The sequence below is a fragment of the Xyrauchen texanus genome, chromosome 6 (assembly GCF_025860055.1).
Source record: "Xyrauchen texanus isolate HMW12.3.18 chromosome 6, RBS_HiC_50CHRs, whole genome shotgun sequence".
In the NCBI taxonomy this organism is placed as follows: Eukaryota; Metazoa; Chordata; class Actinopteri; order Cypriniformes; family Catostomidae; genus Xyrauchen; species Xyrauchen texanus.
This window is the reverse complement of record NC_068281.1, coordinates 21,574,883-21,590,236: the sequence shown is the minus strand read 5'-3', so window position 1 is coordinate 21,590,236 and position 15,354 is coordinate 21,574,883. Positions and strand designations below refer to the sequence as shown.

General features: G+C 40.2%; 1 protein-coding gene across 1 annotated transcript in view; it reads right to left on the bottom strand.

The window, feature by feature from the left end:
* Nucleotides 1-8,283: 8,283 nt before the first annotated feature.
* The window catches only part of LOC127645541 (catenin delta-2-like), a 148,905-nt gene continuing 141,834 nt past the window's right edge, over nt 8,284-15,354 (bottom strand). Inside the window, exon 22 of the mRNA XM_052129194.1 lies at nt 8,284-10,575. Coding sequence (XP_051985154.1) covers nt 10,435-10,575 — 141 coding nt within the window. The 3' untranslated portion in view covers nt 8,284-10,434. The remainder of the gene's footprint in view (nt 10,576-15,354) is intronic.

The window sequence follows — 15,354 nt, the reverse complement described above, 5'->3', positions numbered from 1 at the left end:
CATGTCCCTCGCAGCATCAAATATGAGCGAGTGGTCCACAGAAAATGTCCCTGTCCCTTCCCCCAGTAAGAGAAGCATGTGCATACCACTAATAAGAGCTTACTTGCATCCCCTCAAGGGTGGCTGATGAGCTTGGTTTACAGGGGTCCCCTCCATTCGAGCTGGAAATATCTCGCCTGGAGGAGTGCTCCTGTTGTCCGGCCACCACCAAACGACTGGGTCTCAAAGGGCAGGGCCATTCTTCCTGGAGATCCGGATTGCGCGTTAACTTGCCTCATTTAGTGTTGGCCTTAGAGTCAGAGGACCACAGTTCAAAACCAGCCGTCGACTCAAGGTGATACATGCCATGACAGAGTGACACAAAATTATTTGTTGCCTCAAGATGGAGCTGCGGGTCACAAAAATTCACCGATGACTCACCCATCACTCTATTTCAGATCGGTGCTGGTGGAGAACCCCGCCCCCGCTCCTCAGGTCTGCCAAAGACCTCCAAACCATTGAATATTGAATATAGTGTTAAAATAGAGAATGTTCTCACAAGAAACTGAAATGCACCCACTGTGAGATGCCACATTCATCCACTGTTCATCCTCGCTGTGTATGCCGAGATGATGGACAGATGTGTTGTGGTGTGTTTTGTTATTTAAAAATAAAATAAAAGTAAAAGTGCTTTCTGTCGAGACATTCACACGTTACTCATTCCCGCCAGGTAAGCCATTATGCTAGACAAGTGTGTCCCTTTGTGTTGTGTTCACATAAACAATGTTATCATACAAGAGAAAAAGTGCTTGTTGTGTCTGCTCGCGCTGTACATGCTCAACGCACATGCACATTTACATGCTGTTCGCTTCCCCTCCCCGTTGGTGTTCGCAGGGAGCCTTTACACAGGCTGTTTCTGTGTAGTGTTCACGTAAACTATGTTTTCATAAAAATCAGAAAAGAGGCCCAGGATGTGGTGAGGAAAGCCAGGTCAAGTTTGGCCTTTAAAGTTTACAAATATTGCCCAAAGTTGCTACAATGGCTCTGGAAGATCATCTGGAGAAGAGGCAGGGCACCACAGCAATGGAGATCTGCAGAAGGTGCATGGATTCCTAAAGAGGTGAACTCCAAAGACATAAGTCAATTCAGGATCATCTCTTTGCTCAGTGTAGAAGGAAATATTTTCCTTAGTGTAGTGGCAAAATGACTAACTACTTTCTTCATCAAGAACAAATACATTGATACCTCAGTACAGAAAGGTGGTATTCCTGGTGTACCAGCTTGTTTAGAGCACACTGGAATTGTCACACAGCCTCTCCATGATGCCAAGGAGAACAAAAGTGACCGTTGGTGTGGTTAGACCTTAGGATCTAGCGAAGATGAAAGACCTGATACAGGATTATTACCTTGATTTCAGCCTGAGAGTCTCAGCAGGATCATCAACATCAGACAGGCATACTGGAGGTTGGCATTATAACAGACTGCACCATATCAGTGATGCCGTTTGCTCTGATGATGTATATGTTGGTGAAATCAGCGGAGCTGCAGTGCAGGGGCCACAAGTCCAGGACAGGGATTCATCAGCCACCAATCAGGCATTTATGGATGATCTAACAGTGACCACTGAGTCAGTGCCTGGAGCTAGAAGGATCCTGAAGTGGCTGGAGAGCCTGATGGGATGGGCTAGAATGAGATTCAAACCAGAGAATTCAAGAAAAAAAGTGCTGAAAAAAAGGTTGAGTCATGGAGAGATTTCGGTTCTCCATCGCAGATACATCAATCCCGACTATCTCTGAGAAACCAGTCAAGAGCTTGGGGAAGGTTATAAACAGAAGCCCATTGTAAAATCAGTCAAGAGCACATGTGAGGAGTTGGACAGGTGGCTGAGGGAAGTGGACAATTCTCCCAGGAAGATTTAAGGCACAGATTTACCAGCATGGGATTTTGCCAAGGATCCTGTGGTCACTGCTCGTTTACAAGTTTTCAATCTCCACCATCACTGACAGGAGGATCAGCCGCTACCGAAGGAGATGGTTGGGGCTGCCGAGAAGCCTAAGCAACAATACACTGCTAAATTTTAATATGACTCGCCGCTGTCTGACTGCTCTAGAACTTTGGACAGCTCAAACCTTTTAACAGCATCATGCGGAGTCAGGTGGCAAAAGGTGGTAATCACGGATGCATTCAGCGCAGGCTGAGGTGCACTGCCTTTGGCACCTAGCACTTCAGTCATCTGGAAATACTAGCTGTTGCTTAGCCATGAAGGCTTTGCATTCTGAGATAGCTAATCAACACGTTTTGATTCGATCGGACAACATGACAGTGGTAGCTTACATAAATGACGTGCCCCGCTGGGGTGACTCCCATTTGCAAGCTACAGCACTGTCCGCAAGATGCCTCTATGCGCTAATTACCATGCGTTTACAAACTGGTGCTCTTCACATGGTGAAGACTCAGTGAACTGCTCCATAGCTGAGAACCTTACGTTCCTGCAAGAGCGGATGCACACAGATCTCACAACATCGATGCTTAGGAAAGCAACTATGGCTCCTGCTGGCTCCTCCATGGGCAGACATTTTCTATTTTTACGTTTCTCAAGTGAGCGAGGCATCTAAACACCCTCGCCCTGCTACAGTCTCAGCTTGGGATTTAAACCTGCTGCTGAAGGTGCTCACAAGCCCCCATTCTTACCATTGGAATTTGTTGAGTTGCGCGTGCTTTCTCTAAGACCACACTCCAATTGGCTCTGGCCTCAGTTAAACGGGATGGCAATATGGAGGTGCTGTCAGTTGCCTGGTATTGCCTGGTATTTGGGCTGGGTCTTTCAAAAGCCACCATCAACCGAGGAAGGCAATGTGACTTCCAGGTTCCATCCACACCATTCAGGACTCAGATGATCCACCTACAATTCTTCTTTCCCCCACCGTTTTATTCAGATGAGGAGCAGTCGATGCATTTGTTTGTCATGCCCACACATGTATGTGTCTGATCAGTTTTTTGTTTATTATGGAGGACACACAAAAAAGGCATGTCCATCTCCAAGCCAAGGTTCTATCACTGGATCATTGATATGAGTGCCCTCGCTTTGAATCACAGGGTGTGAGATGCCCTATTGGTGTGAAAGCGCATTCAACTAGAGGCATGGCCTCTTTATGGGCATGGACAAATGTTGTGTCCTTGCAGGTCATATGCTTTGCAGCAGGTTGGTCATCACAAACACTTTGTGACATCCATCTCTTCCGAAGTTCTTTTTGTCTAGAGCACTTAATGTTCCAACACTCATCAGATGAGCTCATGTCCTTTTATTATGATCGGGCTACCTGATATATGCATATTTTGGTACAGCCACCTGTATATATGCTGTTGTTGAAATTAACACCCTTAGAAGTCACAAACACTTCCAATAAGAAATACATTTCCGTTCACAACTTTTGGTTTTGAAGGGGTTACATTTAGATTGTATGTATTTATATGGTTCATATAGATTCCCATGCTGAGATTAACCTCCATCTGATTTTCACCATATGGGGTTATTCGTTAATTCATACACTTGAAGATATGTCTTTAATAAGTCACCGTCCTGTTGGTCTGTGACTTCCTATTCTTTTCAGGCATTTATACCACAGGGGGTATGACGTCACATAGTGCGTGATGGGACTCAGTTCCCCATAGAGATTCTTGCCATGTCGAGTGAACTGAATGGAAAGGGAACGTCAGGGTGTTCATGCACCTGCTTAACTGCGTGCCTAAAAGGGCGGGACTCAAACACCATTGGCAATCTCAGGCTTGGCATTATTGTACAACGGCTTCAACTAAGTCGTTTGAAGGAATTCCCCATAGCGATTGTCACACTGTCTTGTTCCGATTATCTCAGGCAATCGAGGTTACATGTGTAATCGGAGACATTATTTAATGTCTGGCCTTGGTGGAGTGCAACACATATTGATACACTATTTTTAATTTTCATAGAAATCAGGGACTTTTCTGGATGTTCATATGGTAACATCATCATTAGAAATGCACTAGAATATTAATTATAAGGTTTCCTTTGGATCATACACTTTGTGGAGATCTCATAATTGAAACGTCATTGAACTAATTTCTATTTATTTTTTTATTACTACTTATCATCAAGGTCTTTTTGGCTCATCCACTATGTGGAGATCTCATACTTGAAACTTGATAGAACTCATTTCTATTTTTATATTACTAATTATCATTTCATGAAATGAAATATAAAATAAATTGCATTGATGTATGGAGAGTGTTATATGCAGAAGCTGCTAGAACAAGGATGTTTCTTTAATTTCACTGACATTCGGTGTAATATGCCTACAAATTGTCTCCTCACTCATATATATTTTGGCCTCTTAAGGTTAGTCTTTTATTGAGGCTGCTTTATAAACTGATTGCTTTTACATCCTAATGCATGTTGCATTAATTGTGATGAAGTAATAATTTAAATGCATTGATAAAGATTAAACCCTTAAAGGAAACCATAAAAATTAAAAAAAGACAATGGGGCAGCCTTTTCAGTTTATCAAGAGAAACATGTTTAAATCTCTTATCTCAAATAGACAGTATTAGAGGGGTCAGAAAATACATTAAAAACCACAAAGGTCTGGTATTATTTGTCTGAGCTACATTTTCTATCTATTAGTCTCATATAGGCTGCTTATGCACTTAGGTGAAATATAAAATTCTGACCAAAGAAATGTACTTGTTAGGAGGAATATTTTGTGGATTAGACAACGGGCAATTATAAACATGTCAAATGATATTGGCTAAACTCTTTCATCATAAAGCAGATTAGCAATAAACCTATGTATATTAGCAATGCATTGTGAAACAATAATTAGGCCAAGCTTCCTGTAGGGGTCAGTATTACACCTAGCCAGTAAAGGTAAGTCTTTATACATGTGGCCACTTACCCACCTGGTATTTCTTTAATTATCTGTTTCTAAAGAAACATTCTAAAACTTGCATTAAAAATCAACATCCACATCACAGCATTAATACATTTTGCGCACCAAATAAAAATAATTTTATAGTAATTGATACTCCTCTTCAATTTGCCATATCATTAGCATGGAAGAAATTGAAATACATTTACCTATACAGCGTGATGTCGAGTATGCGATGTCGTTTAGCCCATCGCACTTTTTTACTGCAAGCTCCGGTTATCAGCACAAAGTGAGAGGAACACACCCTGTCAGTGTCAAAATCTGTCTCTGTGGGAAAATGATAATGCAACACTCGTGATGAAACTCTTAACAGGAGCTCACAGATTGCTCGCCTGCTCTCTGATAGCCATCTATGAATCAAAATACAAGAAATTGGTAACACGTGTACGTGTTAGTACTGATGCCTGGAACATAATAAACGCTGTAGACTAAATCAATAATAATAAAATAAATAAATTATATACGTGTGTGTACGTGTAAAGACCTGTAATTTTAAATGCATGTCCTATATTGAATTGCTTTACATAATATTTGATCTACAGTTGAAATCATAAGTTTACATACAATTAGGTTGAAATCATTAAATCTAATTTAACCACTCCACAGATTTAATTTTAGCAAACTATTTTTGGAAAGTCATTCAGGACATCTACTTTGTGCATCACACGAATAATGTCAACAGTTGTTTACAGACAGATTGTTTCACTTTTAATTGTCTATCACAATTCCAGTGGGTCAGAAGTTTATACACTAAGGTAACTGTGCCTTTAAGCAGCTTGAAAAATTCCAGAAAATGATCTCAAACCTTTAGACAATTAGCCAATTAGCTTCTGATAGGAGGTGTAGGCTACTGAATTGGTGTACCTGTGGATGTATTTTAAGGCCTACCTTCAAACCCAGTGCCTCTGCTTGACGTCATGGGAAAATCTAAAGAAATCAGCTAAGACCTCAGACAATTGTGGACTTCTACAAGTCTAGTTCATCATTGGGAGCAATATTCATATTCCTGAAGGTACCACGTTCATCAGTACAAACAATATTATGCAAGTATAGACATCATGGGACCACGAAGCCATCATACCGCTCAGAAAGGAGATGCGTTCTGTCTCCTAGAGATGAACGTAGTTTGGTGCGAAAAGTGCAAATCAGTCCCAGAATAACAGCAAAGGGCCTTGTGATGCTGGAGGAAACAGGTAGACAAGTATCTATATCCACAGTAAAACTAGTCCTATTTCAACATAACCTGAAAGGCTGCTCAGCAAGGAAGAAGCCACTGCTCCAAAAGTGCCATAAAAATGCCAGACTACAGTTTGTAAGTGCACATGGGGACAAAGATCTTACATTTTGGAGAAATGTCTTCTGGTCTAATGAAACAAAAGTTTAACTGTTTTGGCCATAATAGCCATCATTATGTTTAGAGGAAAAAGGGTGAGGCTTGCAAGCCGAAGAACACCATCCTAACCATGAAGCATGGGGCATCATGTAGCATCATGTTGTGGGGCTGCTTTGCTGCAGGAGGGACTGGTGCACTTCACAAAGATATATGTGTATATAATGAAGCAAGATCTAAAGACATCAGCCAGGAAGTTAAAGCTTGGTCACAAATGGGTCTTCCAAATGGATAATGACCACAAGCATACCTCCAAACTGTGGCAAAATGGCAGACAACAAAGTCAGTGGCCATCACAAAGCCCTGACCTGAGTCTGAGAGAAATTTTGTGGGCAGAACTGAAAAAGCATGTGCGAGCAAGGAGGCCTACAAACCTGAATCGGATACACCAGTTCTGTCTGGAGGAATGGGAAAAAATTCCAGCAACTTATGGAAGAAGCTTGTGGAAGGCTCCCCATAACGTTTGACTCAAGTTAAACAATTTAAAAGCGATGCTAACAAGCAGCATGCCAAAATGTCCTTTGGCAAGACACTGATCCCCAAGTTGTTTCCAAAGTCAGGCTAGCGGCTTGCATGGCAGCTCTGCCGCCATTGGTGTATGAGTGTGAATGTGTGTGTGAATGAGTGAATGGGACACAGTGCAAAGCGCTTTGGTAACCTCTATGGTTAAAAAAAAGTTGCTATATAAGTGCAGACCATTTATCCAATACTAACCAAGTGCATGTAAACATTTGACCCACTGGGAATGTGATGAAAGAAATAAAAGCTGAAATAAATGATTCTCTCTACTATTATTCTGACATTTCACATTCTGAAAATAAAGTAGTGATCCTAACTGACTTAAGACAGTGTTCTACGAATAAATGTCAGGAATTTTGAAAAACTCAGTTGACATGTATTTGGCTAAGGTGTATGTAAACTTCTGATATCATCTCTCTCTCTCTCTCTCTCTCTCTCTATCTATAGTGCTGTGAAAAATTTGTTACCCCCTTAGTTACTAAATCCCCAAATCTATGAAACTGCATTCATAATGGGGTTCAGATTATTGCCTGCCCTGTTCAAACAAAACACAGTCTAAATAGATGTTTTTTATTATCATGAAGGCTCACACAGTAGCATACTATGCCAAGGTCGAAAGAAATTCCAGAAATGATGAGGTGATTGAAATACATCAGTCTGGAGAGGGTTACAAAGCTTTTTCATAGGCTCTGGAACTCCAAAGAAGCATGGTGAGATCCATTATCTCCAAATGGAGAAAACTTGGCACAGTAGTGAACCTTCCCAGAAGTGTCTGACCTTCCAAAATTCCTCCAAGAGCACAGAGACGATTCATCCAGGAAGTCACATAAAAGCCAAGGACAACATCCAAGCCAAGGAACTGCAGGCCTCTCTCATATCAATTAAGGTCATGTTCATGACTCCACTATCAGAAAGACAATGGCCAAAGCTGGCATCCATAGAAGAGTGGCGAGGCGAAAACTACTGCTAACCCAGAACAATAAGGCTCGTTTGAATTTTGCAAAAATACACCTTGATGATCCTCAAATCTTTTGGAAGAATGTTCTGTGGACTGATGAGTTGAAAGTGGAATTGTTTGGAGGACAGGGGTCCCGTTAAATCTGTATATCAAACACAGAATTACACAAAAAGAACATCATACCTACGATCAAGCATGGTGGTGGTAGTGTGATGGTGTGGGGATGCTTTGCTGCTTCAGGGCCAGAGCGACTTGCAATAAATGAGGAAAACGTGAATTCTGCACTTTACCAGAAAATCCTAAAGGAGAATGTCCAGTCATCAGTCCATGATTTGAAGCTAAAGCGCAACTGAATTGTGTAGCAATTCATTGATCCAAAGCATAGAAGTCCACCTCTGAATGGCATAATGAAAGAAGAAATAATGGAAGAAATAACTCGGACAACAAAATAATCACAAAACTGTGATTCTCCATTAGTTTATATAGCAGTTGCAACCTGGCATTAAAAAGGTTCACAATTCTCTCAAACACTGTCTAGCAACAGAAAAAAGTTTTACTTACATCTTTAATACAAGTTGTCTGATATGTCTACTTTTTCACAGATATTAAGCTTATCCTCAGACGTTTCACTATCAATGGTGCAGAAAGATATGCGAGTTTGGGGGTTAGATCCTGAATCCTTGCAACAAACGATCATCTCTAATTTTAAAATGATATGAAGGGAAGACCAGGGCTTGTTATCATGACATTATCATCAACATTTTAAATCACATAAAAATTATAGCGATTCTTCTCTGTTATCCTTTTGGTTCTGTTCACTATAGAGTTTTCACCCTCCTTCTCCAGCCAAGCAAAAGTAAAATGAGATATACAACAGAACAGAAACAACAACAATTTTGTTTTTAGGTGCATCTATATGCTTTACAGGGATCAAAGACATTATGGGATTTCACTAAGGATGAGACACATTCAAGCTGCTTTAATATAAGGTACATGTAGCAACACCAAAAGGCGTTAAAGTGAGCATACTGTACTTTTAGCACCTTTTCAAGTCAACGATAGAAGCATTATCACATCTGTCCTCTGTGTGCCCTGAGCCCTGGTCTCTTTTTTTGTTTTTTTACATAGCAATAATATGACAACAGGAGGTCAACATTTGGATTGGAAATTGAACAAATCCTATGCTTTTTTTAACTAGCAATTTTCCTTGCAATGTTTCTGTATTAGGTGACATCAGCACATACAAGTTTATATAGATTTGTATTTATATAATATATATCCATACTCTTTTGACAGATTTGTCAACGATGAGCTTAAGAACCACTGATTTCTGGAAGAAAAAAAAGCTGATTTTGCAAATGCCTTTGTTACAACACAGCATAAACGAAATGTACATCTTTGGAGGGAAAGTAGCTCTCAAAGATCATGTCCCTCCACTTCAGTGGGAATGCTGTTGAAACACATAAAAAAAAAAAAATGCATTTACAAATGGGCCGTGTGATATGACAACCGATGACTTGTCATTAAATGTAACTTCAACGGCAGCTCTACAGCATCCCAGATCAGAGATTACCACATTTGGCACATTTGACAAAACTAAGAACAGATCACCCAATTGCTTATAGAATAAGGGGTTGTCTAAATCTGCAGAGTAGAGAAAAATGGACAAACAGGCCTGAATGTGTTCTTATTGTTGGCGTTAAACTCTGTCCAGGCAGTGATGCTCTGTCATCAGTTATTTGTAAGAAAAAAAAATAAAAAATCACATAAGTGCACACTAAACATTTGAATTATATCCATTCTGCTGCATATCTTACACATACATAGAAGAGAATGCTGGAGTTGAGTGAGTGTATTTTCCTTTCGCTTTTAAAATACAGGAAAATAAAATGACATAATGAGCCACGGGGGAGGACACTACTGTGTCTTTGCGTAATATACACAATGCACCTTGTATCTACATCTGTAATATACAAGTACTTTACACCAAAGAAGTTAAAAAGGAGGTACAAAAAACAAGCAAATAATAATAAAATAAAAAACATGAAAGAAAAAGATATAAAGGCTAAGATTGTGAGAGATCACTCCATAAAAAGCATGGTTTAATGTAAAGAAATGTAATAAATTGTGTGAAAATTACTTCCTTTGCTTATGTTGAATTTTGTTTTCTTGTGCTTCACATAAACATCCCATCTCTGTGCCACATATTTACTGCTTTCCCATTTACATCCGTTTTTCATTTCGATTCTCTCCACTGCTTTGAAAAAAACATCAAAGGTCTAGTGGTCCATTCAGTTAAAAACATTAATTGACCCTCTTGGAAATCCATTCCCTAAAACCTCCTCTTCTTTTAGCACTTTTTTAACTTTGCTCACAGGCTGAGTGGCAGCCAGCAGTGGTGCGAGCACTGAACCAAACTGAAGGTATACATGTGTGAGATGTCTACTGGAGTTCATGCACATGCCGGGCTGGTCTTGTGTATTGTGTTCATAGATCAGCCTCCAGCCTGCTTTTATGTTACTACACCCAGGAGTCCGGCGAGGCAGGGTAGTGGCTCGTCTCGTAGTTGAGTTCACTGTAAGGGCGTGACGCTGAATAAAAGTCCACATAGTTCCCTGTGGACTTCAGTCCCAGGTGCATGGTGCCATCGGTGGGGGGTGGGGGGCATTTATGCGCTTGGTCCTCATAGTATGGCTCCTCAAAGTTGGCTCCTGGGGGGTCTGGAAGGGAGGATAGGCCTCTGGAGGGTTGCCTTGAGCTGAGACCTGACAGACAAAAAAGAGAGATTAAGTGCTCCTTTGGGTAGTGACATCATTCTGCTACATGCTTGTTCGAAAACAGAAAATGTATTTAAAAATCCAGTCAAGAATTTGTTTTTTTGTAATAAAGGATTATTGAAAAATATTATTTTCTTTAGTATTTTTGTCTTTTCCAATAAAATTATCTGAATATCCTTAAAATAAAGGCCAAATTATACTTTGGTCAAATGCATCCACAACTTATTTGCTCAAATTAGTGGACACACAAGGTGGCAATTCTCACATTTGAGCAATTGCGGTTACGAAGAAATGCTAGAAGAACATGTAATCTCCGATAAATTACAGAAGATGAAGGTAAAAACAACAACAGTTGATATGCATGTCAAGAGCGAGTGTTAGGAGGACAGGAGACGCCTGCATTTGTATAACTTCAGTTAAATTCTAGAGACTGTTGTGTGTGAAAATCCCAGTAGATCAGCAGTTACAGAAATACTCAAACCAGCTGTCTGGCATCAACAATCAGCAATGCGATTGTCCAATCAACCAATCATGTGGCAGCAGTGCAGTGCATAAAATCATGCGGATATGGGTCAGGAGCTTCTGTTAATGTTCACATCAACCATTAGAATGGTGAAAAAAATAGATGTCAGTGATCTGGACCGTGGCATGATTGTTGATGCCAGATGGGCTGGTTTGAGTATTTCTCTAACTGCTGATCTCCTGAGATTTTCACGCACAACAGAACACAACAAAAAACATCCAGCGAGCGGCACTTCTGTTGATGGCTGTGGATGCCTCTTAATGAAAGAGGTCAACAGAGAATGGCCAGACTGGTTTGAACTGACAAAGTCTATGGTAACTCAAATAACTGCTCTGTACAATTGTGGTGAGAAAAATATCTTCTCTTTAACAATCAGGTTTGATAGCAGAATACATGGTAAACAACTAAATTACCCATGGTACAACAGAGAAATATCCACCAATCAGAGAACCGCAGCCAAAGAAAACCACGAAAAGTGCTGCGGAGCAACCGCGGTTGTGTCTAGAAGGGATACCTCTTTCTTCAATCACGTTTGATTCTACCATACTACAGATTATACATGGCGTTTGAAGTCACACATCCAAAACTGACGGGGGCAGCAGAGATGATCAAACTGATCCATGTCAAAAGATGGCAGTATAGCACACAATGATGAGTGCTAGTTAAAGATTATTTTGAATTGTCTGTTTTGATAAACAGTCATTCTTGATGATTAATTCAAGCTCTAAAATACATTTTTCACAAACTAAATTTGATAACTTAATCTCTATTTGTGCTACTGTCAGTCATTAGATATTGTAAGTCCATCAGAGAAGTACCTCAATCAGCACTGGTAGTAGGAATCCAACTGGGTGGTCTAGTGGTAACTAAATCACCCCGTGCATAAGAGATTTAGGGTTCTAATCTGCCCACGTGCAACTTTATATTTTAATTAACAAAGATAGTATCTGCACCTCTGTGGATGCATATCTTGAGTGGGGACACATTTGTTTAAAATTTTCAATGGGATTCGACTGAAAACGTGCATGAGCTGCAGAACTCGCAGCAACGAGAAACACTCGCCGCCCATTCTGGATTGCTCAAGTGCATCACCATGGCACATATCTTGCCATTTTCTTAAAGGTGCATTCAGTAGTTTGGAGCCAATATAAAAAGTTTTGCATGTGTTTTTGTGAAATTTGATCTGAATGGTGTACACTCACATGAGATGAAGACTGTACTCATAATAGTTGTCTATAAAAGTGTTTTTATTATACATGGTGCGGGTCACCCCCTTATATGTGTTTTGCCATGTTGAAATCACATGACCCACCATGTTTCACTAAACGTTGAACAACAGAATCCTCGTGCTAACTGGCTGCCACCTGTCTAGATAGATATGCTTGGTTATGCTCAGAACATTGTTGTTTGGTGATGCGTACAGCGAAAAGAATCAGAATGAGCTTTATTGCCAAGCCTGCTTACACACACAAGGAATTTGTCATGGTGACAGAACACAATGGAACATACAGTGAGGAAAATAAGTATTTGAACACCCTGCTATTTTGCAAGTTCTCCCACTTAGAAAACATGGAGGGGTCTAAAATTGTCATCGTAGGTGCATGTCCACTGTGAGAGACATAATCTAAAAAAAAAATCCAGAAATCACAATGTATGATTTTTTAACTATTTATTTGTATGATACAGCTGCAAATAAGTATTTGAACACCTGTCTATCAGCTAGAATTCTGACCCTCAAAGACCTGTTAGTCTGCCTTTAAAATGTCCACCTCCACTCCATTTATTATCCTAAATTAGATGCACCTATTTGAGGTCATTAGGTGCATAAAGACACCTGTCCACCCCATACAATCAGTAAGAATCCAACTACTAACATGACCAAGACCAAAGAGCTGTCCAAAGACACTAGAGACAAAATTGTACACCTCCACAAGGCTGGAAAGGGCTCACGGGGAAATTGCCAAGCAGCTTGGTGAAAAAAGGTCCACTGTTGGAGCAATCATTAGAAAATGGAAGAAGCTAAACATGACTGTCAATCTCCCTCGGACTGGGGCTCCATGCAAGATCTCACCTCGTGTGGTCTCAATGATCCTAAGAAAGGTGAGAAATCAGCCCAGAACTACAGGGGAGGAGCTGGTCAATGACCTGAAAAGAGCTGGGACCACCGTTTCCAAGGTTACTGTTGGTAATACACTAAGGCGTCATGGTTTGAAATCATGCATGGCACGGAAGGTTCCCCTGCTTAAACCAGCACATGTCAAGGCCGTCTTAAGTTTGCCAATGACCATTTGGATGATCCAGAGGAGTCATGGGAGAAAGTCATGTGGTCAGATGAGACCAAAATATAACTTTTTGGTCATAATTCCACTAACCGTGTTTGGAGGAAGAAGAATGATGAGTACCATCCCAAGAACACCATCCCTACTGTGAAGCATGGGGGTGGTAGCATCATGCTTTGGGGGTGTTTTTCTGCACATGGGACAGGGCTGACTGCACTGTATTAAGGAGAGGATGACCGGGGCCATGTATTGCGAGATTATGGGGAACAACCTCCTTCCCTCAGTTAGAGCATTGAAGATGGGTCGAGGCTGGGTCTTCCAACATGACAATGACCCGAAGCACACATCCAGGATAACCAAGGAGTGGCTCTGTAAGAAGCATATCAAGGTTCTGGCGTGGCCTAGCCAGTCTCCAGACCTAAACCCAATAGAGAATCTTTGGAGGGAGCTCAAACTCAGTTTTTCTCAGCGACAGCCCAGAAACCTGACTGATCTAGAGAAGATCTGTGTGGAGGAGTGGGCCAAAATCCCTCCTGCAGTGTGTGCAAACCTGGTGAAAAACTACAGGAAACGTTTGACCTCTGTAATTGCAAACAAAGGCTACTGTACCAAATATTAACATTGATTTTCTCAGGTGTTCAAATACTTATTTGCAGCTGTATCATACAAATAAATAGTTAAAAAATCATACATTGTGATTTCTGGATTTTTTTTTAGATTATGTCTCTCACAGTGGACATGCACCTACGATGACAATTTCAGACCCCTCCATGATTTCTAAGTGGGAGAACTTGCAAAATAGCAGGGTGTTCAAATACTTATTTTCCTCACTGTACTTATTCATGTTCATGAGACAACAGGTCATCCGGTAGCTGTACTGCCAAAGAAGCAAAAAAAGGTCTGAAGCAACAGTTGTAATCTTTCCTTTACCATAACATCCTCAATAATTGCTAGATAAATGAGGTTTTTTTACGCAAAGCAGTTCTCTAATAAATATAATCACTGTCTTTAAAAATGACGTGAAATGTAGAGATTGATATAAGGGACAATACTAATCTCACCTTTACAGCAGAAGCAAGTTCACTTAATTTCTGACATTTGTTTTGCAATTATATTATAGGAGTAATAAATAGCTTTAGAAATGACCTCAAACACCTACATTTCCAGATGCAAATTATATTCCAAAACTGACGGGGGCAGCAGAGACGATCAAACTGATCCATGTCAAAAGATGGCAGTATAGCATCTAAAACCACTGTAACATTGGTACTTAAAGTACACGAAGAAGAGCAATGCCAATGTAGCTAGAGAACTACTGAATTACTGCCCCTTTAATACTGTATAATTAACACTTATGTTGTTTAAAATTAAAAGCAAATCATGAGCATGCCGATGATTTGCCAATGAACTATGATAAACATAGTTAACTGATGAACATAGTTACACATACTGTACTTAGACTATACATAACAGACAGCACATGTTCAAGAAGTTGACGAAAGCGGAATCCCTTCTAGACACAACCAGTGCCGTGTGCTCCCATGATGCACCGTAAATGGCATAAATGAGTCATCTCCCTTCACCCTTAAACTACTTATATATTTGTACATATTGGGGTATTTTGCAATAAACATCAAATATATTGTTTCTATACTACTATAACAACAACCTAAAACCAAAAGTTATATATATATATTTCCATAGTTTTGTATTTAAAGACATCATTCGCAATGTTTTATGGCAGTGGTTCTTAACCAGGGGATCGGGACCAAGTAGGCTTGCTTTTAATGAAGAATATACAGTTCTAGACATTTCTGGAATCACAAGTTAAGTAAATATCTTAGATATATCTTATAATATAAATATCTAATAGCCTACATGGGGGGCCTTTAAATATTTTTTCTGACAATGGGGGGCCTTGGAGTCAAAAAGGTTGAGAACCACTGCTTTATGTGATTGTAGTTT